The sequence below is a fragment of the Macrobrachium rosenbergii genome, chromosome 40 (assembly GCF_040412425.1).
Source record: "Macrobrachium rosenbergii isolate ZJJX-2024 chromosome 40, ASM4041242v1, whole genome shotgun sequence".
In the NCBI taxonomy this organism is placed as follows: Eukaryota; Metazoa; Arthropoda; class Malacostraca; order Decapoda; family Palaemonidae; genus Macrobrachium; species Macrobrachium rosenbergii.
This window is the reverse complement of record NC_089780.1, coordinates 31,930,069-31,954,513: the sequence shown is the minus strand read 5'-3', so window position 1 is coordinate 31,954,513 and position 24,445 is coordinate 31,930,069. Positions and strand designations below refer to the sequence as shown.

General features: G+C 43.1%; 1 protein-coding gene across 1 annotated transcript in view; it reads left to right on the top strand.

Annotated features, from left to right (window-relative positions):
• Window positions 1-24,445, top strand: part of LOC136826316 (stress-induced-phosphoprotein 1-like) — a 199,016-nt gene that overhangs the window by 62,113 nt on the left and 112,458 nt on the right. The window contains exon 4 of the mRNA XM_067083560.1: window positions 6,911-7,045. Within this exon, the coding sequence (XP_066939661.1) occupies window positions 6,911-7,045 (135 nt within the window). The remainder of the gene's footprint in view (window positions 1-6,910; window positions 7,046-24,445) is intronic.

Sequence of the window (24,445 nt, the reverse complement as noted above, 5' to 3'; positions counted from 1 at the left end):
CATCACGAAAATACTTGGAATAATCAGGGAAGATGTTAAAGGAACAGGTTCTTCTTCTTCCATGTGTTCTTCTGTTCTTTTAAAAATTCTTAGGAGCAGAATAGGCGCACAGAGCAAAATTTGAACTTGTAGGTGGCAAAGGGGAGTGCTCCAAAGTCTTAAATTGTAACCTTGTCTGTTTATATTCCTGAATGTTTGTAAGTAGGCTGGTGACTGTAATGTGGTTTGATTTTTAAACATGCTTTTGTAAATGTCAGTTTCATATATGTAACTTACCAAGAAATTACATAGCTGTATTTTCCACTCGTGTGGCAGTTAAAAGTTTTGAAGTTCGCGGTAGCGTTTCTTTTGCTTGTAGTGTAGGTAACTACCCGGCCCTCTATCGGGGAACAATAGGTACAACGTAACAGCGATTGTTACTACTTTTTTGGTGGCTTTATTGTCAATATTGAATGGTTTGGTGGTTGAATTTGAGGGTTTTTACTTCACCTTTCCAAAGTATTTGGTGAAGTACCCATTATTTTGTTAGCTTTTCAGCTTAGCCTAGTGGTTTATCTACAGTGTATTCATAATATCTGATTCCAGTTCATCAAGTATTAGGTATTGTAGGGAGGGTTGCAAGACCTGAATGACCCAAGTACCTACGATAGTAATACGATCTGTGCAAAATGTAGAGGACAAGAGTGTTCAATAGGTCACACTTGTGATGAATGTGTTGGATGGGATGAGAAGAAATGGAAAGTTCTCAGGTCTTATTTAGATAAGTTAGATAGAGATAGGAAAACGAAGGCGGCTGTTAGAGCCGAAAGTAGAGCTCAGAGTACAGAGAGTAGAGCTCTAAGTGTAGAGCCTGTCACTAACACTCGACTCATTGACTGTAACATTCCTTCTCCTGCCCTAGCTTTATCCCCCATCCTTAGTCCTCCTAATAATTCTCCATCAACTTCTATTCCTGCTCCCGTGCTTCCGATCCCGGTACCTTAGCCAGCCTCGAGAGTAAGTTCGATCGTAAATTCGATCTCGTAGTTAATACTGTTTAAGTTGGGTGAATCACTTGAAGTCCTTATGGACGAAGTGCAGAGTATTAAACAAGTGTCAGTGTCAGTGTCATTGCCTGTGGAGGAGGTGGCTGTCCGTCCTGCTGATGCTCCCAGACAAAGGTCACTGTCACACTCCCATGAACCAGAGGTCCAAAGGAGGTTAGCTGGGTTTGCCCACGGTTAGTTGCCCCCTCATCCGACTCAGTGCTTCGTAATTCTGACAGCGGTTGGAAAGGCGTCTCAGTGACCGCCCACCAGTTATCGTCGGACTCCAATAGTGATCCTAGTGCTAATAAGAGGCATTTTTGGTGCCTCCCAGGTGAATCTCATCCCTTGAAGAGACGTCATGATAGATACGCCTCTCCCTTTTCTCCGAAGCGTGCTAGAGACCGTTCCGCTAGTCTGCAACCGGGTTGCAGTACGTGACATAGCACCATTCGCCCTTCTTCTGAGCATTCATATACTGAACTTCCTCACTTGGCTCACAAGCACACTTCTAAGAAGTGATCTTCTTTTGGGCGCCCATATGAGCATCTAGAATTTCTGAGATTGTAAGAGCCAGACGCCGTCTCTTCCAAACACGTATGTGTTCGTGTGTACGTCTTCCATCGGAGTGGTGAGACGTTTGGTGTCTTCACAAACAGAAACATACACACAGTTTGATACAGAAGATTCGCTGGAACATTATGGGTACATGATTAGAATGCTTGCATGGCTATGCAAGTAGTGGTGATTGTACATACATCAAGACAGCAATGGTTAGGGAGAAACAGGTGGAAATATTGTATGGTTGAAATCGCATTCCTTTAGAGAAAGAAAACAAGATGCTCTTGTTGTCTTGTCCTTTCCGATGGACAACGAACACACACGTGTTTGGAAGAGACGGTGTCAGGCTCTTACAAGATTTTCAGCAGAGTTAGCGCGGACGTAAGGAAAAAGTTTTTTTAAAAATTCACCATAAATCGAAATATTGTTCTAGAGACTTCTCGTTTGTTGCAAAATGAAGGTAAATGATTGAATATTACTAGAATGTAAGTGTTTTAGCTTACAATTGCATTTTTCAACCATTTCGGTCGAGTCAAATTTGACCGAAGGTTGAAATTTTGGCACTTATTCTGATTTATATGAAAATGTCAAAATTGATAAAAGCTACAACCATGAGTTTTTTTGTTGTATTCTACATGAAATTGCACACATTTTCATATAAAAACTTCATGTAATGGCTAATACAAAACAGTGCAAAAATTATGAGACAAAGTGACTAAAGAATTTCAGAGATTTTCAGCAGAGTTAGTGCGGACGTAGGGAAAAAGTTTTTTTCAAAAATTCTCCATAAATGGAAATATTGTGCTAGAGACTTTTTGTTTGTTGCAAAATGAAGGTAAATGGTTGAATATTACTAGATTATAAGAGTTTTAGCATACAATTGAATTTATTGACCATTTCGGTCGAATCAAAGTTGACTGAAGGTTGAAATTTTGGCACTTATTGTGATTTATATGAAAATATGTCAAAATTGATAAAAGCAACAACCATGAGTTATATTTTGTTGTATTCTACATGAAATTGCGCACATTTTCATATATAAAACTTTATGTAAAGGCTAATAGAAAACGGTGCAAAAGTTACGTCAATGTGACTAAAGAATTTCTAAGATTTTCAGCAGAGTTAGCGCCGATGTAAGGAAAAGGTTTTTTAAAAAATTCACCATAAATGGAAATATTGTGCTAGAGACTTCTTGTTTGTTGCAAAGTGAAGGTAAATGATTGGATATTACTAGAATGTAAGAGTTTTAGCATACAATTGCATTTTTCGACCATTTCGGTCGAGTCAAATTTGACTGAAGGTTGAAATTTTGGCACTTACCGTGATTTATATGAAAATATGTCAAAATTGATAAAAACAATAACCATGAGTTATTTTTTGTATTCTACATGAAATTGCACACATTTTCATATATAAAACTTTATGTAAAGACTAATAGAAAACGGTGCAAAAATTATGATAAAGTGACTAAAGAATTTCTGAGATTTTCAGCAGAGTTAGCTGATGCTTTCTTTTGGGATAAGAAAGAAATTCGCTCATGCGCAGCTAGGTCACGCTTGTAAACAAAGCAACAGCGTGATCCGTGAACTCCCAGCATCCGTCAAGGCAAAATGACAAGATTTTTTGCAAACGAGGCCTATAAGTATTTTTCCGCGAATATTTAAAAAAACTTTTTGTAGTCGACGTATTTTACGTCCACTTGGCACCCGACAGACAACTTTTGTTGATGTAAAATACGTCCAGTCGGCGTTAAAGGGTTAATGTTATCAATAGTCAAAATATTATCAACAAATAATCCAACTCTGGCATATATCAGATTCAAGTTCCTTATCTATCTCAGCACTTCAACTTAGAATAATCCAAGATAACCACAAAAGTCAACAAAATTTTGGGTATCACTACGGAGTTTATTTCAGCTATCCAAGCTTAGGGCAGAAATTACTTTGGAATTTCTTCATGCAGTCTTTTTCTACACAAAAGCCCTTCTCTCCTTTCAAACAAGAATCTGAGATCTCATTCACAATAAAATCAGCCTACAGATTTAAGCACTTTCTATAATCCCCAATCCGATTTAGGACAGTCACTGTCGTAAATAACTGACATAATAACTTTCACTCTGTGGAACCTGAAAATGGCTCGGTCTCACCAACTGTTCGACTGCTTTCATATTTGCAAATGTCCATGTCCTATTCCCAGGTAAAGCTTCTTCCGGTTCAGGTGAAGGGAAGCCAATTACTCTACCCTATCACACTCAGGCAAACTGCAAATAAAAAGGTAAAAAACAACATGAAAACATGCAATCAGACATTCATAACAGAAACTCAATAAAAAAAATCATAACAAAAATGAAACATTCAATACACACAAACCATCTTTCATCATACAAATCCAAACTTAGCCTACCACACAGTTTGCTCAGCGAATCGATGGGTAAGTCTACTGGGAATCCTCTCATCCATAGAACAGTTTGTGTAGGAAGACTTCATATGAGGCCCCTTCAGTTCTTCCTACATGCAAGCTGGAACAGAAGACAGCAACCAGACACAGTGACATTCCCAGTTGCAAATGAGATAAAGGAGGAGGATCTCCGGTGGTGGATGTCCAGGGAGAGACTTTCAGAGGGAAAGTCTCTACTACTTCTGAGCCCCAACCTCTCTTTCTATGCAGATGCCTCAAACCAGGGTTGGGGAGCTATTCTGGACACTCGGGAAGCTTCTGGCCTTTGGTCTCTGGATCAAAGGAAGCTGCATATACTATAAACACCAAGGAGTTATCTGCCATTCACCTCGGCCGGAAGCATTTTGTGAAAGCAGTAGCAAACAGAACTGTGGTGGTACATTCCGACAACACCATGGCTCTCTCCTATATCAAGAATTGGTGGAACCCGCTCGTTCTTCCTTTGTCAGACAGCAAAGGAGCTGTTAATTTGGGCAGACCAGAATCAGGTCATACTTATCACCAGATTCGTCCACGGAAAGATGAGTGTCTTGGCAGATGGATTAAGTTGACGGGGTCAGGTCCTTTCGACAGAGTGGACCTTGCACTTAAGTGTCTGCGACAGCCTCTGGAAGTTGTGGGGCCGGCCAACAGTGGACCTGTTCACCATATCGAAGAATTACTGTCTTCCTCTATTTTGTTCGCCAGTCCTGGATCCTCAGGCGTGGGCGACAGACACTATGCTGATAGACTGGTTGAACCTGGACCTCTATGCCTTTCCCCATTCAATGTGATGAGTATCGATAACCCTGATAGCGCCCTTTTAGCCTCTCAAAGAATGGTTCCCTTACCTTCTCAAGCTTCTTGTGGACTTCCCAAGGTTACTGCCTCAAGGTCCACATCTTCTCAAACAGCCCTATCTTTGGAAGTTCCGTCAAGGACTATCTGCTCTAACTCTGACAGGGTTCAGATTATCTGGAGACTCGTCAGAGTGAAGTGCTTCTCAAAGCATGCTGTGGAAGTTATTTCTACATGTAGACATAAATCTACGAGCCGAGTCTACCAAGCCAAGTGGGCTATCTTCCGCAGGTGGTGCAGCAGCAATAACATCTCATCTGCTAAAACCACTGTAAGCCAAATAGTGGACTTTCTTCTCTATCTCAGGACTTCCAAAGGACTCTCTCCATCTACTATTAAGGGCTATAGAGCTATGCTGGGATCAGTCTTCAAGCATAGAGGAGTAGACTTGGCCTCCAATGAAGACCTAACAGATCTGAATCTTTCGAGACTTCTAAACAGGTGAAGGACAACTCCGTGTCATTTAACCTGGATGTTGTACTTAACCGGTTCCTGCTTTCAAGCCTCTCCATACGATTTCATTCAAGAATTTAACTAAGAAGACACTTTTTCATGTAGCCTTGGCAACCAGCAAAAGAGTGAGTTGCAGGCTATAGACAAGTGCATCAGTTTCTCGAAGGGAGATGCTGTATGCACCTTCGTACTTGGCTTCCTAGCTAAGAACAAGTCTCCGTCTAATCCCTGGCCACTCTCATTCTCTATTAAAAACTTCTTGGACAATTTGGGACCAGAGGAGGAGGAAAGGGTTCTTTGCCCAGTGAGGGCACTGAGGTATTATTTAGACAGGACTGAGAGAATTGGAGGCCCTGCCAGTAACCTCTGGTGTTCGGTCAAGAACCCTACCAAACTGTTATCTAAGAATGCTCTGTCATTTTTTCTTAGAAGTCTGATCATTGAGACACACTCTCAAATAGAAGATGCCCTACCTTCCTTTAAGGTGAAAGTGCATGATATTAGAGCTGTTGCCACTTCGTACATAGTATGTTGCCCTTGACTATCCTCCAGTCGACATACTGGAAATGCAATTCCATTTTTGCCTCACACTATCTTAAAGAAGCTGAAACAACATAAGAAAATTGCAGTACCTCCAGTCCATTATCGGTGGCTGGCTTGGCATTGGGAGAGGAAGCACTGGAAGCAACCCTTCCTATCCATGATTCCTTCGCCTTGAAATTTTGGGTGTCGAGTTTTTTTGGGGAGAGCCAGGGGTACTTATACCTGGAGTGCCCACCAGTCTGTGGTAGTGGTATGATAGGTTTTAATCTTTATTGTTGTTGGTGCTGGTAACTGTGTTTTAATGGTCTATTGTTTTTTGGTACTGCGCCCATGGCAAGGGCAGTTTTTCTGTTTTGCTTTATGGGTGTTTGGAAGTCTCCTCCACTCTTAAGGCCCTTTCAAAAGTAGGGACTTATCACAGCCATTCCACTAAGTCGCTACAGGTCAAGATGAGCGCAGACCAAGGCAGTAATCATCTACCTCTCTTACCAAGTAAAGTTACAACAAGGATTTTATCAATGCTAACAAATTTTTATGTTGCAAATTCATCCTCTTATCTGATTGTTTTTGGAACAGAGCATGTCCATTTATCCCACCACCTATCAATGTGGGATTCAGTTATGTAATTACTTGGTAAATTACATATATGAAAATGGTATTTTTGTAATAAAATTGTTTTATATATACAGTACTTACCAAGTAATTACAAGATCAGAGCCCTCCCTCCTCCCCTGTGGTGGACATTAAGCATAAAAGTAGTGATGATCAGTGTGATATTGTACCCATTGTTCCCCGATAGAAGGCGGGGTAGTTACCTACATTAAACAAACGAATCACTACCGCGAACTTAAAATTGGTAACTGCTGCACCAGTGGAAAGTATATATATGTAATTACTTGGTAAGTATTTATGAAACTTAATTTTATTATGAAAATACCATTTTAAGAAAAAATTGCTCTAGCAACATTTTAAATTTAGATGTTTTGAAGTAGTTAACCTTAGATTTCAACACTAATGTTAGTTGAATGTTTCAGGGTTATTCCAGGAAAGGTGCTGCTTTGGCATACTTGGGTAGATACCCAGAAGCAGTGGCAGCCTATGAAACAGGTCTTCGGCATGACCCCAGCAATGCACAATTAAGGGAAGGTCTCACTGATTGTCGGAGAAAAGTAAGTGTTATGTATGATTTTGTGTGATCAAAGTTTTAGTCCAAATAGAGAATATAAAAAGCAAAATTTCCTTTGGCCATGGCTTATAGGGGATTTTCCTCTTTCCTTTGTTGTTATTTGCTATTTTTGTCTGAAGATTCTTTTATTTTCTCACTTTCTGGTGAAAAAAAAATCTACTTTTGTTGGTGGATATTGAATGGAAACTGCAAGCCTTCTGTTTTCTGTAAAAATTAATGATTTTGATGACTGATATTTTTTCTTGAGCATCTATCAGAATCTGGTGGTCAACCAGCAACACAATGTCCATGATAATGGTTTGTTTCATCAGCCATGACTTAACCCCATTTCATCTTCCTAAAATAGTGATTGTTCCGACACAATATACAAACCCTCGGTCCTTTACATTAGGGATTACTTTCAGGCGTAGGTTGGAAACGGCCGGTGAAACTTCAAACAAGGTGGTTAGGCAGTTAACTACTGTCCGGGAGGCAGGAGTACCGCCTGCCCGGATGTAAACATTCCAATTTGCTTTCGGCCGTCATAGAATGCGGACATTGTTTCTTCGCTCTCTGCCTGACTGCCCTCTTTTCTCCTTTTTTGTTGGGAAAATCTTTGTTTTTTCTTATAATTATGAATGTGGACAAGCCTTCTAAGCCTTCCTATCCCTAGCGCGTGTGTCCCCGGGGGCAAGAAATGTAACTCATTTAGATCTAGCGTCGACGTGGACCCACACGCTCTCTGCCCATCTTGCAGGGGGCGTGTGTGTTCGCACGATGCTCCTTGTAGTGAGTGTTGCTCCTGGTCCCCCGAGCAATGGAGGAAGTTCGAGGGGAGGAGACGCTACCATCGTAAGCTTGCCAAGGAATCGTTTGAGGGTAATACGCCCCCGACGACTCCAGTGGTGGCTAATGTGTCGGGTTTGTTTCTCCCTCCTGGCGAGCTTCCCCTGCTTGCTCCCTCTCCCTCGGGTGAGGACTCCCCCTCCCCTTCCTCATTTGTTTCATTGGGTGTGGAAGGGTGTGGATGAGAGGTGGACCGGGACATCCTCTCAGGGGTCTCTTCTCGTTCTGGAGGGGAATTTTTTCCTCCAGAGTGAGTGGAGGCTTCCCAACCTAACCCGTCTTTTGCTTAAGGTTTTTGGGTTGGATAGCCAGGCATCAGACTTATCATCAACCTGGCTACACCTGGGCCTACCTGGCGTTCCGTCACTGGAGGGTATGGTGTCACATCTGTCCATCGCTGCAGTGACAACTCACACCACAGCGACTCTCACCACCACCTCGGTCACCATGTCAGGTTCTGCCAAGCTCCCCTTGTCGGTGGCTTCGCACTTGGATACCCAGGTCTCGGCTGCCCCTGCCGTACACCACGCAGTACCACTGCCTCCTGGGTTCCTGGCTCCGTTCTCACGACCGGGCCCCTCCTTCATGGTGACTTCTACTCTGCCTTACGTGACTGTCCCTGCCCCAGTTGCTGACCCTGGCCCGATCACGACAATGGTTCCGGCTCCTCGCTTCTCTCTCAAGCCCTGCACTTCGTCTGTTTCTCTCCCCATACCTTCCACCCTGGCATGGCCCTGCCTGGCTGCCCGTGCACCACCTTTGCCTGCATTCCCGGCCCTGCCTGGCTGCCCGTGCACCACCTTTGCCTGCATTCCTGGCCCTGCCTCCTTACATTCCTGGCTGCCACATGGTTGCTCCCGCCCAGGTAAGTGCTGGCCTGAGCACCACGTTCTCTACCCAGGATGCGCTTACGGCTGCAGCCCCTCCGACTGCTCCTGATTCATCGGCTGCGCCTGCTTGGTTTGGGGACTTGACTGCGATCCTGAAGAAGATGGCGAAGAAGAAGAAGAGGAGGTCTAGGAAGGTGTCATCATCTTCATCACCGTCTTCGTCTGCTGCCTCTTCTTCTTCTCCTTCCGAGGCTTCGCGGCTGAAGAAGTAGTCTGCCTCTCCCCCCACAAAGAAGTCTAGCACCGAGACTTCCAAGGGACTGCCTCCTTCCACAGGGAAGGCAGTGGGATCTCTCGTCGGCTCAGAAAACAGTGCAAAAATTACGACAAAGTGACTAAAGAAATTCTGAGATTTTCAGCAGAGTTAGTGCGTGCGGAGGTAAGGGGAAAGTTTTTTTTTAAAAATTCACCATAAATCAAAATATTGTGCTAGAGACTTCCCGTTTGTTGCAAAATGAAGGTAAATGATTGAATATTACTAGAATGTAAGAGTTTTAGCTTACAATTGCATTTTTCGACCATTTCGGTCGAGTCAAATTTGACTGAAGGTTGAATTTTGGCACTTATTGTGATTTATATGAAAATATTTCAAAATTGATAAAAGCTACAACCATGAGTTATTTTTTGTTGTATTCTACATGAAATTGTGCACATTTTCATGTATAAAACTTTATGTAACGCCTAATATAAAACTGTGCAAAAATTCAGACAAAGTGACTAAAGAATTTCCGAGATTTTCAGCAGAGTTAGTGCGCACGGAGGTAAGGAAAAATTTTTTTCAAAAATTCACCATAAATTGAAATATTGTGGTAGAGACTTCCCATTTGTTGCAAAATGAAGGTAAATGATTGAATATCGCTAGAATGTAAGATTTTTGCTTACCAAAAATACCCCCAAAAAAAGTATATATATATATATATATATATATATATATATATATATATATATATATATGTATATATATGTATATGTATATATATGTATATATGTCTATATATGTATATATGTAAATATGTATATGTATATATGTATATATGTACAGTATATGTATATATGTATATATGTATATACATATACATATACATATACATATACATATATATATATATATATATATATATATATATATATATATATATATATATATATATATATATATATATTACATACACACACACACACACACACATATATATATATATATATATATATATATATATATATATATATATATATATATATATATATATATATATATATATATATATATATATATTATATATATATATATATATATATATATATATATATATATATATATATATAATTTTATTTTGGTACTTAATACATAACTAAAGGGATGCAGGTGAAAACTTTTTTTTGCATAAAATGAAATAATATACAAAACACCAATAAATACAGATATATAAAAACTTGTAATATAAAATTAAATATAAAATCAATGCAGAATACTCACTGTAATCCTGACTCTTCTGTTTCTATTCTTGTTTTCTCCTCCTCCATTGAAGAGTCTTGCATTTTTTCCTCTCGACATGATGAGGTACAGGTGGAGGAGGGAGACGCGCGACCTTACTGCAGATGGGCCGCCCTTCGGCGGTCCGCTGTGCCCTTCAGTGTCCCTCGGGTAGGCGCACTCCAATATATGACCGCAGTGTGGTATTTGCGGCCACACTCCCCAATCCTGCAAAGTGCTACCTTGCAGTGCGACAGACGAACCAGGTGTCTCTTCTTCTGCCATTCATATGGCACACCCGGCACCCATTTCTGCCACGCCCTTCTAGGGGGCTCCAGTGTGTGATCCCCTGCCTGCAGCCAACACACAGGCTCCACTACCCGACGGGACATTGGAATGTGAGGGAGGGCGGCAGCAGGGACAGGGACAGTAGGGGCGGCGGCATCATCAAGGGCAGCAGCAGCAGGGGCGGCGTCAGCAGGAGCAGGACAACCGAGGTTGGCCCTCCTAGCGACATCTGTCCTATCCTCTCGGGGCAGGTGGGCAGTGTCGGAAGGCCACTCCTCAGGATTGAAGTTTATGAGGGCATTCCTGGCCACCTCGAGAAACTGGATGTGGGACATCCTCCGGGTGTCTGGATTGTACCCACAGTACAGGATGTCGGCATTCTGGAGGGCCAACTGAAGGAGGTATTTGAGGAGCTTCTGTGTCCACCTCCTGGTTCTCCTGGCGAAGGGATAATACTGGATGAGTTGATCAAAGAGATCAACTCCTCCCATGTGCCTATTGTAGTGCCCGATGACAGTAGGCCATTGGACACGAAACTCCTCATACGTAACTCGTCCCTGCTGACGTGTCTTCTTCCACTGAACGACCTCTTCTTGGATGGGCTCATGACTGGTCGTAATCATGGGCACGAGTCGGACCCCCTTCCAACAGATGACGAAGACATCTCCCTTCTGCCACCACTCTGTCTCTCCTCTTGCCAGATGTTGCGGGTGGTTAGTGAACCTCTTGAGGACATTGGGTCCCCACGCACCAACCGAAGGGTACCACTGACGCACACCTGCTTTCATACAGTTCCTGGGCCAGGGCTACCAAGTTATAATAATTATCCATAAACAGGTGGTATTCCAGGTTACGGAAACGATCCACAAGACCAAGACAGTGTCACGCAGCGTGGAGAAGACCCCGAATATACAGAGAAGTCAACGACGATTCAGTGTTGGATTCCGTAATAAAAATAACTTCACACCATATTTCTTTTGCTTCTTGGGGTTGTACACTTTTATGCTTAGATGTCCTTGTATGGCATCATCCCTCATCCAAAGAAAGGTTCTTGGAAGGAACCATGAGAAACTGGCACCATTCACAAATGTACTCCAACACTGGGTGGACTAAGATGAGGCGCTCTGGGTTATTCCGGGGTATGGCCCTTCGGTTGAAGGCGTTGAAATACCTGTCCAACTCCAGGAAACTATCACAGGGCATAATGCCGGGCACAGTGGGCGTACTTAAAAAAAAATTCCGCCTCCAGTATTGCCTAACGTCGGCAGCAGGCATCATTCCAAAGAAAATGTGGAGCCCCAAAAAGTGCACCATGTCCGTGAGGTTGCAGCCCTGCCATTGATACGACAACGTCGTCTGCAGTTCCTCATGGCAGTATCGAGCATAATCCGCCGTCTCTGCAACGAGGTATTCCAGCAATTCCTGCATAAGGAAGAGCTGAATGAACCCCAGTGCAGTGAGAGGCACAGGGACGGTCAGTCCAGGTGCTGCCGTGAATGGGTGCATGTTAGGTGGGGTGAGGTGCTCCAACCACCCCTCATCACTTTCGGACGAACGGCCTTCACCTAAGCTGCCGCGACGTTGCGACCTTCTACAGGCCCGTGCGCGGGCACGACTTCGCACTCCCACCCTCCCCACTGGCCCATCTCCCTCACTTTCACCATCACCTTGTGTCTCGTCCCCACCAGCTACAATCGGTGCCGCCTCCTCCTCCTCAGACTCTCCCTCATAAGCACTGAAACCACTGAACTCAAGTTCACTTTGATGCTGTGGCTTTCGTTTGGACATTAGGGGCAAATACTCGTCATCACTGACATTGGGCGTGATGTCCTTGTCACTAGATGACCAACTGCCATCAAAATGAGGACTTTCCACCTGCTCTCGATCGAGCTCCAACAAGTATTCATCAATGTCCTTTTGTTGGAGGCCTCCGAAATGTTTAGAAATGCCTCTCAGGACACCCCGATGTTTCCTAGGTGTCGTAAAAGGCACAAGGTACGGCCCTTGGTCACTTTCGGCCACATGCAACACGGCGTTGAAAAGCTGGATCACCTTGGGTGCTTGGTCCCTCTCCAGCATCCAAGTCTAAAAACACGTCTCACCCAAGTCTAAAACGCGCCTCACATGCTCACTACCGACAGGCAATACGCGCCTTTCATGGTCCTGACGACGTTGGGACATCTCTGCATACGTCCTATTGCATCACAAACACGCTAACACTTGCACAAGTTCGGCAAAACACAAATGCGTCGAGAAATTGTCTCTGACGATGCGTCGCTGATGCTTTGTAGTGCGAGAAGAAAGAAATTCACGTATGTGCAGCTGGGTCACGCTTGTAAACAAAACAACAGCGTGATCCGTGAACTCCCAGCATCCCTCAAGGCACGTGATTTAAAATTTTTCGCAAACTAGACCTATAAGTATTTTTTTGTGAATATTTAAAAAAACTTTTTGTAGTCGACGTATTTTACGTCCACTTGACACCCGACAGACAGTTTTTGTTGACGTAAAATGCGTCCAGTCGATGTTAAAGGGTTAATTGGTATACAGGCAGTCCCCGGTTAACAGCGATCCGGTTTTATGGTGCTTGTCTAGAGACGAAAATCGGCAATTTTCGGCGCCGAAAATCTACGATTTCCGCTTATCGGCGCCGAAAATCTACGATTTCCGCTTATCGGCGCCGTAAATCGCCGATTCTGCTTATCGGCGCCGATAACCCCCGAAAATCGCAGAAAAAGCTCTGGAATCGCCGATTTTCGGTTATCATCACACCCTCAGAAACAGAACCCCGCCGATAACCAGGGACTGCCTGTACTGTGTCTCTCAGTGTGCTACAAAAACACTAATACAAGACCTCTGCTGCCAGAAGAAAAGTCCTTGATCTAATTTACAAGACTATTATAATTTGATGAAAACAAAAATTATACAATTTGTTTCATTTCATTCATCACTAACCAACCAGCACATGCATTTTAGGTATGTTTGTCATTCTTTAATATCATCCTAGATGAGTTAGTATTTGATGCTAATTCTCATTTCACAAATCCCATTACAGCAAAGAAAACTAACTCATCTGGTACTTTTTTATCGATTCCAAAGTCAGATATGACGTTGGTTTCAGTACCTGTTACCACTTAAGGACCTCACCCCCAAAACTAGGTGCTGACGACTTATTAGTTCCAGCTTGGCCAAGAAGTGGTGTTCAAGAGCTCCAGGCGAGATTTCATAAGGGCAGGGGCATTGGTCTGCCCCTAGCATTCAGGAAGAACCTGTTGGACAGGTACTAAGGATGGGAATGTGTTCATGACAGACCACATTCGCCTTCTTCGTTGCCCATAAATCCTTGGACTCTTTTTTTCCTTGGTTCTGTGATGGCTGCTCAACAGTCATGTAGCTCACCCAGCTCTTGAGGACAGGTGGCATCTCACCTAAGTTGTATGGCTGCAAAAGAAGTGGTGTGTGTGGGACTGGTCACCTACCATCTCTTTTATACCCTACTAAGGGATGATTAGCAAAGCTGTCACATGCCGGACGGGCGTGCATATAGGTGTTCTAGATGAGTGAGTATCCTGTCTATAATCTAGCCCTTTTTGAATTAATAGATGCAACTCCTACCATCTGTCTACCATCTGTCTAGCAAGGGGAGAGAGGGACTGACATTGAACAGACCCTTTGGTTATCTTCAGCTTTATTGTTCCCGACAATATGGGTTCATCCAAGCCTATCTTCGAATCAATGCCGTTGCATTCCATTTCAACAGACCAGAGGCATTAGTTTCCTTCCTTTGCTCTTATATGACCAGGAAAGAGCTCCCAGGTGAGAGAACTATCAGCCAGTTCAGATATTTGCTCAAAATCCTCCCACCAAGAAGTAAGTCTCCCTTACGTAAAGACCAAGGGTTTGTATATGTGTAAGAACAAATGACAAATTTTTAAGTAATTTGAGTGTTTATATAAGTAACTTACCAAATAATTACATAGCTATTGTTTGTACTTTACGCGGCAGCTCAAAATTTAAAATTCGCGGTAGTGCTCGTTTGTTTAAGGTGTAGTTATACTGCCGCGCCCACTTTCAGGGAAGGATTGGTACAACACAGCAAAAGAGCCGAGTTCATTTCTGCCAGTTGATGACTGAACTTGGTCATGAGCAGCTCTGAATTCGTTCTTTTTCAGTGAATGGTTGCCATTATTCTTCATTTGTTGAAGTACTTTGTTCTTTTTGGTAGCGCAGTCGTGTTAATTAGCTTAGCTGATTCAGACTTCTCTTTCGTGACTTCCCGATTTTGACTTATTAATCATGTCAGATTCTAGCCTTTCTAGTATAAGGTATCATAGTAAGGGCTGTAAGAATAGGTTGACTTCAGCCAAATATTACAATCATACTGTTTGTAGTTCTTGCAGGGAACAAGTTTGCTCTCCTGAACTTTGCTGTGATGAGTGTAGAGACTGGAATAAGGGGAAGTGGAAAACTCTTTATGCATACTTAGACAAATTACAATGTGACACAATTAGGAAAGTGACTGCTAGGGCTGAAGCGAAGGCTTCTGCTAGTCAGGCTTTGTCTCCGGAGGTTAATTTGACTCCTTTACCTATTCCTGCAACACCTGGAACCGCTGTTTCCCCTATCTCAAGTCCTCTTACTTTCCCTGCAACTCCGATCCCAGGCTGTCATTCCTCTGATCCCAATGCCATTGCCAGCCTAGAAGCAAGTGTGGACAAGAAATTTGATTTATTAGTGAACACCTTTTCCCAAATTGGGAATTCAGTGTGTATCCTCTTGGACAAATTCAACAGTGTGAGTGCAGCGTCAGTGGAGGGGGCGGTACTCGTCCCACCGATGCTCCTAGATCAAGATCCCTGCTAAACTCCCCTTGCTCACCTGGGAGGAAGCAAACTGGCAGTCCAAGGGAGGTCGATGGGGTTTGCCCATGAGTAGTCGTCGCCTCGTCCGAGCCTGTTGTTCGCCCGTCCCAGGTCTCGGAGGATTGCCATTGGAAAGGCATCTGAATGGACATATATGCGTTATCTTCTCATGACTCGGATTCTGGCACTTAAAAGCGTGGTTGGCGATTTGCCGGTGTTTCAAGGCCGTTGAAAAGGTCTGATGTCTCGATGGACGAGGACATTCCCCCGTCTCGTAATCGAGCATTGAATAGGGCTTGTAGTCCTCTGTCCTCCTGTAGTTTTTGGCAGTCTCCTCAAGCTTCTCGCTCCCTTTCAGTGGACATTGAGTGCCACAAAATGTGTAAAAAAGTGTCTGTTAGTCCAGCATATGGTTATCGAGCGTCCGAACATCCAGAGTCCAAGAGTGTAATGCCCGATTGTGAGAAATCAGTGTCCGAGCAGCATTTGTTGGAGCCCCCGTTGTCCGCACATCCAACAATTGGACGTCCAGTGTCCGTGCATTCCGAGAGTGATTGTGTTTTGTTAGATTGTTCTGCGGTTAGACATCAAGTGCCCGAGTGTCTGTCTAATGGATGCCCAGCTTCCGAGCATCCTCCCTTTGGAAGCATAGTGTCTGAATTGCAGATTTCAGATCTGTCCGCAGGATCAGTGAGCGGACGTCCAGGGACCGAGCGTCCAGTGTTAGGGGGCACCAATGTTAAAGTTTGTCCGCCTTCCAGCATCCGTCCAGCACCACAGGTGGGATTTGCTGTCTCTGGTGTGACTTGTGCCAATCCCCTTGCAGTTTAGGATGCTTCCCTAGTCCCTTTTCATCGACATTTAGATAACATCTTGAACTTGCTGCAGAACCCATTTACAACCACTCTAGCATAACCACTCTAGCGCCTTCGGATTCTTCCATGTCCCCCATCTCTTCTGAAGAGGAACCTTTAGAGGACGACGTTCCTATATCGAACTGCACGGCCCTGTTGTGGTACTTCCTGTTATGCTACCCAGAATTCTTTTCTCCAGCCATCCCTTCTTCAGGTTTGGTGTTTATGATGCGGCAACCGTTAGGAGCAGCTAAATTGCCACGTATGATTCTGTCCTCCACATCCAGGAAAGCTTTCGCACGTATCAACGTATGGTTGTCAGAGAAGAGAGACGTTGGTAAAGTTGTGTTCTGTGTGCCTCCTTGTCGTCTGATACGTCAGAAGTATTTGTCTTATTCTACTGGGAAAGTTGCATCCTTGGAAGTTTCTGCCTCCTCTCAAGGGGACTTCTCCAGTCTCATTGACACTTACTTGTCGGTCAGCCTTCTCAACCACCAGGATTTTGTTTACCTCGTTGGAACTGGACCATTTGCTTTAAGATATTTGTAAGGTTTTCGAGGTTCTGAGTTTCCTCGATTGGACCATTGGTGCGCTAGCAAAGAAGATCGAAGACTGCGCATCACTTCAAGAGAATTTTGCTTCGGACTGGCTGGGGGTTCTGGCTTGCGCAGATCGTTCAGTGAGGGACGGCGCCCATGAACTAACCACCACTTTCACTACTGGTGTACTGAAGAAACGAGACTTATGGTGCTCATTCACCTCTAAGGGGGTCACTCCTCAACGTTCTTCCCTTCTGTTCGCTCCCTTGGACAGCAACAGCTTATTTCCTCAAGAGACTTTAGAACAGATGGCAGGAGAATTGCAGAAGAAATCCACCCAAGATTTACTCGCTTAGTCCACCAAGAGGACTAGGATCTCGGCATATCCTTCTTCCACCGCATTTCCTCCGCCCAGGAATACTTCTCCTTTCCCTCAGCAACCCTTTCGAGGGAGTAGAGGTTGTGTCCAGTCCCATCCGAGAACCAGTTTGCGTCCAGTGCGACCCAACAAACAACCCTCTAACAAAACCACCTCTCGCAAGTGAGCTACCTGTCCTCCATGCTCTGGTGGGAGCAAGACTACTTCATTTTTGGAACAGATGGAAATCAATGAAAGTAGGTCCTTGGGTGCTTCAAGTCTTGAAAGAGGGCTACTTGATCCTGTACAGGGAGAAACCTCCCTTAGTAACCTCTCCCATTAAATTGACGGCCTTCTCTGCAGGCTCAGAGAGGTTGTCAGCCCTGTCTTGAGAATGTTTGGCTCTGCTCGAGAAACAGGCAGTGGAGGAAGTCGAAGACTTGAGCACAGAGGGATTTTACAACCACCTCTTCATAGTCCCCATGTCATCCCGGGGATGGAGACCTGTCCTGGACGTCAGTGCTCTGAACTTCTTTGTCCAAACTATGAAGTTCAGCCATCCATGAGGGGGATTGGATGGTGACAATAGATATGGAAGATGCTTATTTCCACATTCCAGTTCACCAGGATTCCAGGAAGTATCTGAGATTTGTGTTTCAGGGCAGGGTCTTCCAGTTTCAGGCTCTGTGCTTCAGCCTCTCCACACCCCTCGAAGTAGGTTCCTTCACGTGGTGAGGGGGTAAGGGGCCCTGGCTTTTCGCCTTCGTTCTTACGAAGAATAAGAGCCCGGCCCTGACGGATCACCTACAAACTTTTCGATTTAAATGGCGTGGATATTTTCACTTTTGTACAAATTTCTTGGACCTGGTAAATAGGAAAAGGTATCATAGCTGGGATTGGGTTTATATCCGGTTAAATAGTGAGAACCGTGGCAGGACCATCAACTGCCCGACAATGTTCGGACCTGAGTTTTCAGGCGGAACTATTCTCTGGGACTGGACCACGGATTCCAGGGGTCTAGTTCTGGGAATAGGACTCTCGGCATTCTGTCCGGTTTGCCCATAATGTGATTAGGGTGGGGATGATTGTATTCTAGTAATGCTCTCAGTCCTATCAAGCGGGTTGGCTTACACTTGAGCCACTCTAATCATGTTGTGCCATCCCCTTTGGGGTAGGGTAGGGATGCGACATTTGGGAGTCGGTTCTCACTTGTGCCATTAGTGGAGGAATGAACTCCATGAAAGGCTGATGATATCTTTTAAGATTTTCAGTTTTTTTTTTTTTTTTTTTTTTTTTTTTTTTTTTTTTTTCTTCCCATACTTTTATCTTTATGGACGGTATAAATAAGGATATAAGTACCCCTGGACCCTGTGATGATAACCAATCGCACAGACAAAGACCTCTGCAACCTCGCTCTCGAATACGTGCACGAAAACCCAAATAAACATTCCAGTGTAATAACACTGAAATCCTATGCTCCAGCACGGAGCAAAGGGAAATTTAATGGAAATGGTGATTGTGAAATTGACCAGGAATATATGAACAGTCGCATGACAAATATTTGACCTTTAGCCTGGAAGAACCAAATTGTGACATTTTCAATGTATACAGGGATATTTTAAAGTGTTGTGGCCGAGAGCCTAAGATTAGTCCCGAAGGTAAAGGAAAGCTGACGGTTGAATCTACCTCAGCTAAAGAAAGTGAAAATCTAAAATCATTGTCTCGCCTTGGAGGAGTCAAAGTGGAATGTGCCTTACATGCCTACTGGAACCACTCCAAGGGTATGATATTTGCCCCACAGCTCATGACATATTCTGAGGAAAAGTTAGTGGAAGAATTGAAAGATCAAGGTGTAATAAAAATAGAAAGAATGAAGAAAAAAGTAAATGGAGCCCTAGTCCCACTTCCCAACTTGATAATCACTTTTAATTCCACTCGATTGCCTAATATAGTGAAAGCAGCCTGGTTACGCTTCAAGGTCAAACAATACATCCCAAGGCCGAGGAGATGCTTTCATTGCCAGGAATTTGGACACATGTTAGGGTCATGCAGGCAGAAACTGCAAGGCAAACCTGCCATTTGTGTCAAGTGCAGCGAACCAGAGCATGGCATATGTAACAAGCATGCCAGGTGTGTACATTGTGGAGAGAATCACCCTTCATCTTCAATAAATTGTGATGTATACATCATGGAAAAGGAGATTCAATCATTAAGGGTAACTGAACGACTTACATTTAGAGAGGCAAGAGAGAGAGTATTAAACTTATATGTAAGACCAGGAATATCCTTTGCCAGTGTAGCCTAACCGGAGAAAGAATATAAATGGTACAAAGGCCAATCTAAACAAAACACCAGTGATGACTCAGAATCGAGCCTCTTCGAGGCTGTGCCAGGGATGGTTGGCACTTCTGCCTCTTCAGAGGCTGTGCCAGTGATGGCTGGCACTTCTGCCTCTTTGGAGTCTGTGCCAGTGACTGCTGGCACTTTTACCTCTTCGAGGCTGCGCCAGTGGTTTCTGGCGCTCATGCCTCCTTGAGGCTGCGCCAGTGATTGCCGGGCGGTTCCGCCTCTTCAGAGGCTGCTCCAGGCATTGCTGGCGCTTCTGCCTCTTTGGAGGCGGCGCCAGTCATTGCTGGTGCTCGCCTTCGGAGGCTGCGCCAGTGGTTGCTGACGCCCCGCCTCTTTGGAGGCTGCGCCAGTCATTGCTGGCGCTCCCGACTCATCGGAGGCAGTGCCGGATGTAGCTGGCACTGCTGATCTTCACACCCTCCTCAGGAGACATCAGCTTTGTCTGGTGTCCCTGAAACCGACAACCCCTAAAAAGGAAGGCCGCTACTAACAATCGGTCTCCTTCTAGAAAAAGGAGCAAGGTAGCAAGCTGAAAGCGTTTAAAAGAGGCTCCAATATTACAGCCTCTAAAGGAAAATAAAATTCATTAACTTTCTGCAGTGGAACTGTCAGGGATTGAGAGCAAAGTGGGAAGAATTGAGACTGCTTATATCAGAAGTGTCTCCTGTTTGTATAGCTCTGCAGGAGACCATGATTGGTAACAACATGTGCCCCAGCCCACGAGAGTATACATCTTATTACTCCACCTATAATTTAAATATGGGAAGTCATGGTGGTGTCGCATTTTGTATGTTGAAATGATACCCCACAAAATCCTATTAATATCCAGTCAGCTTTGCAAATAATAGGTGTACAGATCCATCTTCAAAGAAAATATACAGTATGCTCTCTCTATCTACCACCAAATGAAGTCTTCCCAATCAATGAATTTAAATCTCTTATCCAACAGTTACCACGTCCCTTTATTATTTTGGGAGATATGAATTGCAGAAGCCCTCTTTGGGGTGATATTGTCACCAACCAAAGAGGAAGATGCCTAAGTTCCATCATAGAAGGTGAAAATGTGGGGATCCTTAACTCTGGGGAGTCTACACATTTTCACGTTCAAACAGGCACGCTATCGGCAATTGATCTATCTATATGTAGTGATGACTGCCTTATAGATTTTAACCGGAGAGTTATAAATGATAGATTCACCAGTGACCATTTCCCAATAGTGGTGAGTTCAGCATCAAGTCCTCCATCTTCCAGGATACCTAGATGGAATCCAAAAAAGCTGATTGGGCAACATTCCAAGAGCAAAGCTCAATAGATGACTCTGCTGATGACTTTCCCAGCGTAGTCATATGATGCTCTTGAATTTTTAAGTACAATATTGTTCTCGGCTGGTCTTCAGTCCATACCCAGGACATCAGGCGTATTTATCCGCCGACGGTTCCCCTGGTGGACTCAGAATGCCAGGAAACTCATAGAACTATGAGGTCTGCATACACAAGATTCCGTGAGACGAAAATGTGAGTATTACTGTGTAGAATTTGAAAAGCAAGAGCTCATTTTCGTTTGAAATCAAAAAGCACGAAAAGAATCTTGGACAATCTTTATTTCTTTAATAAATTCGAAAACTCCTCTAACACTAGTTTGAAAGAGTTAGAAAAATAGCAGGCAAGTTTACTCCCTGTCAACCTCCAGTTATCAAGATCAATGGTTGTGAGGTAGCAGACCCCCAGTTAGTTGCAAATGAGTTTGCTAATCATTTTGCTAATGTTGCAAAGAAAAACGATGATGGAACAAGTTGAAATAGATTTTAATACGTTGAGACATGAGAAATACAATGATCCATTTACGATGAGGGAATTTCTATCGGCCCTAAATAAATGTAATGAATCAGCTCCTGGACTGGATGATATAACGTATTCAATGATTAAGCAAACCCTGAAAATACCAAACAATTCATATTGAGCCTTAACAGAATTTACAGGAGCATATCTTCCCTAAGATCTGGGAGATGTTAAAATTATTGCCGTTTTGTAAACCTGGAAAAGACTCGTTTAAAGTAGAAAATTATCGTCAATTGCACTATCATCATGTTTGTGCAAGATCATGGAAAAATGGTAAACACACGCTTTTGATGTGGTACTTAGAACGGGTAAATATCTGTCCCCAGCACAGTGTGGCTTCCAAGCATGCACTCCACAACTGATGTTCTACTGGAATGGAGTCTTCAATATGTGAAGCTTTGCCAACAAGCAACATCACATCACGGTTTTCTTTGATTTGGAGAAGGCTTATGATACAACATGGAGATATGGCATTTGAGGATCCTTCATGAATGTAACCTGAGAGGCAATTTGCCCCTCTTCATTAAGGCTTTTATTAAAAATAGGCTATTTCAGGTCCTGGTTGGAGCAACAATGTCAGAAGTATTCAGTCAAGAAGAAGGAGTACCACAAGGAAGTGTTTTAAGCGTAACATTGTTTGCCTTGGCAATCAATGGGGTTTCCAAAATAATTCCCTCAGATATAACATATACCCTTTGTTGTTGACGACCTTTCAATCTCCTTTGCAGCTTCAAGGATGGCAGTGGCTGAACGCGCCTTCAGCTCTGCATCGACAATATAGTGAAGTGGGCTGAGGTTAATGGTTTTAAATTTTCTACTAGTAAAACGGTAACTATGCACTTTTGTCGATAAGAGGATTTCATCCTGATCCAGATCTATTTATTCATAGGCAAAGAATTCCATGTGTAGAATAAACGAGGTTCCTTGGATTGATTTTCGATAGTAAGCTGACCTGGATCCCAAATCTGAAGTATATTAAGACCAAATGCTTGGAAAGCTGATGGATTTTGCTGAAAGTTCTGTCTCATACTGTGTGGGGTGCAGACAGAACTCAGATGTTGAGATTGTATAAAGCCCTGGTCTTTTCAAAATTAACGTATGGATGCGAAGTTTACACGCCTGCAAAGCCCAATAGCCTTAAAATGCTCAACTCGATTCATCATGGTGGGAATACAGGTTGTGTACAGGAGCATTTAAATCATCTCCCATTGAGAGCATGTTGGTAGATGCTGGTGAGGTGCCACTGGATCATCATTACAAGCGTCTGCTGGTTCGGAGCTGGTATAGATTCCAGAGGCTACCTAAGTCTTTGACCAGCATATGTATGAGAAGGAAAGGCATTGGCATTATTATGAAAATCATCCCAAGCAACCGCATCCGCTTGCTTTTAGAGTAAACTTGATTCTCAGGAATTAAATATGCCTAGGTGAAGATTCTACCAGTAAAGTATTCTGTTATTCCCCCTGGAAATTTCCAGAGGTAGAATTCTGCAAGTATTTTAAGTTCACCAAGTCAGAATTGTCATGTGAGGCCATGCGGTCAATATTTTTAGAACATCTGATGGGACATGGCACCTACACACCAATCTTCACGGATGGCTCAAAGTCTGATGCTGGCGTTGGCTTTGGTGTAGCCTTCCTGATATAGAGAGGAGTGGAAGGTTATCATCCGTTGCCTCAATTTTTACTGAGTGAGATAAATGCAATTTTAAAAGCTTTAAAGGAGATTTTAATTCATAATGGAAACAATTTTATTATATATAGTGATTCAAAAAGTGTACTTCAGGCACTGGAATCTTTTAATCCTTTAAACCCCTGATTTTAGAAGTATTAGAATGGTTGTTTTTATTGAAAAGAAGAGAGAAAGAAGTTAAGTTCTGTTGGGTGCCTTCCCATGTTGGGGTGGATGGGAACGAAAAAGCAGACCAACTAGCGAAATCAGCGGTCAACTCTCCAGAACCCACAAGATGCCTACTGCCATATCGGGATGTATATCCTGTAGTAGGACAAACAATAAAAAAGCGTTGGCAGTCCCAGTGGGAGAATATTTTAACAAATAGAAAATGCGTAGTATTGCATCATCTGTGTCTCCTTGGTCATATCCCCATATGCCAAGGAGACAGGAGACAATGCTATGCAGGTTGAGGATTGGGCACACAAGACTCACGATGGGTTCTTGATGTCCTTGTGAGAATCCTCCAGTTTGTGAAGGCTGTGCTGTACCCTGAGTGTGGGACATTTGCTGGTTGAATGTCCCACACTTAGGAATTTGAGACAAAGGTTCCTGTCTTGGGGACTAGATGAAGTTGATAATTTTAATCTTGCTACAATCCTTGGAAAGGATTGTAACACTCAGCAATTGTATACTTTTATGTTGAGGCAGGCCTTCTGAAGAAAATTTAGCTTGTATATAGAATATATGAAGAAATTTATTTATATAGGTATCATTTAGATACTTTTTATATGAAATTTATTTTAAACCTATTTTTATTCATATATGCATACCTTTTAGATATTTTTATATGGAATTTTTTTTTTTTTAAAACTTTTTTTTTTTTAAATTTAAATATTTATATACATAACTTTTAGATATTTTATATGAAATTTATTTTAAACTTATATTTAAATTTGTTTCAAGGACTCAATAACCTAGATGTTATGACACCAGATTTAATAAACAAATCAATCAATCAGCCTCTCCACGGCACCTCAAGTTTTCTCCCAGGTTCTCGCTCCTTTAGTGAAGTGGCTACACCTTATAGGAATCAGCGTGTCCTTATACCTGGATGATTGGCTCCTACACTCCCCATCAGAAGCCCAATGTACGGAGGACCTTCAGAAGACCCTTCAACTTGTGCAAGACCTAGGATTGCTAATAAACTTCAAGAAATCACAATTAGTCCCCACAGTCAATTCTTTATTTGGGGATAGTGATAGATTCTGTGAATTTTCAGGCTTTTCCATCCAACAAAGGATTCACAGCTGCATTTTGAAAGCTTGGGAATTCATGTCTCTTCTGTCCTGCTCGGCCAATGCTTGGATGAACCTTGTGGGAACTCTGTCGTCGATCGAGAAGTTTGTACCTCTGGTCAGACTACACATCAGAC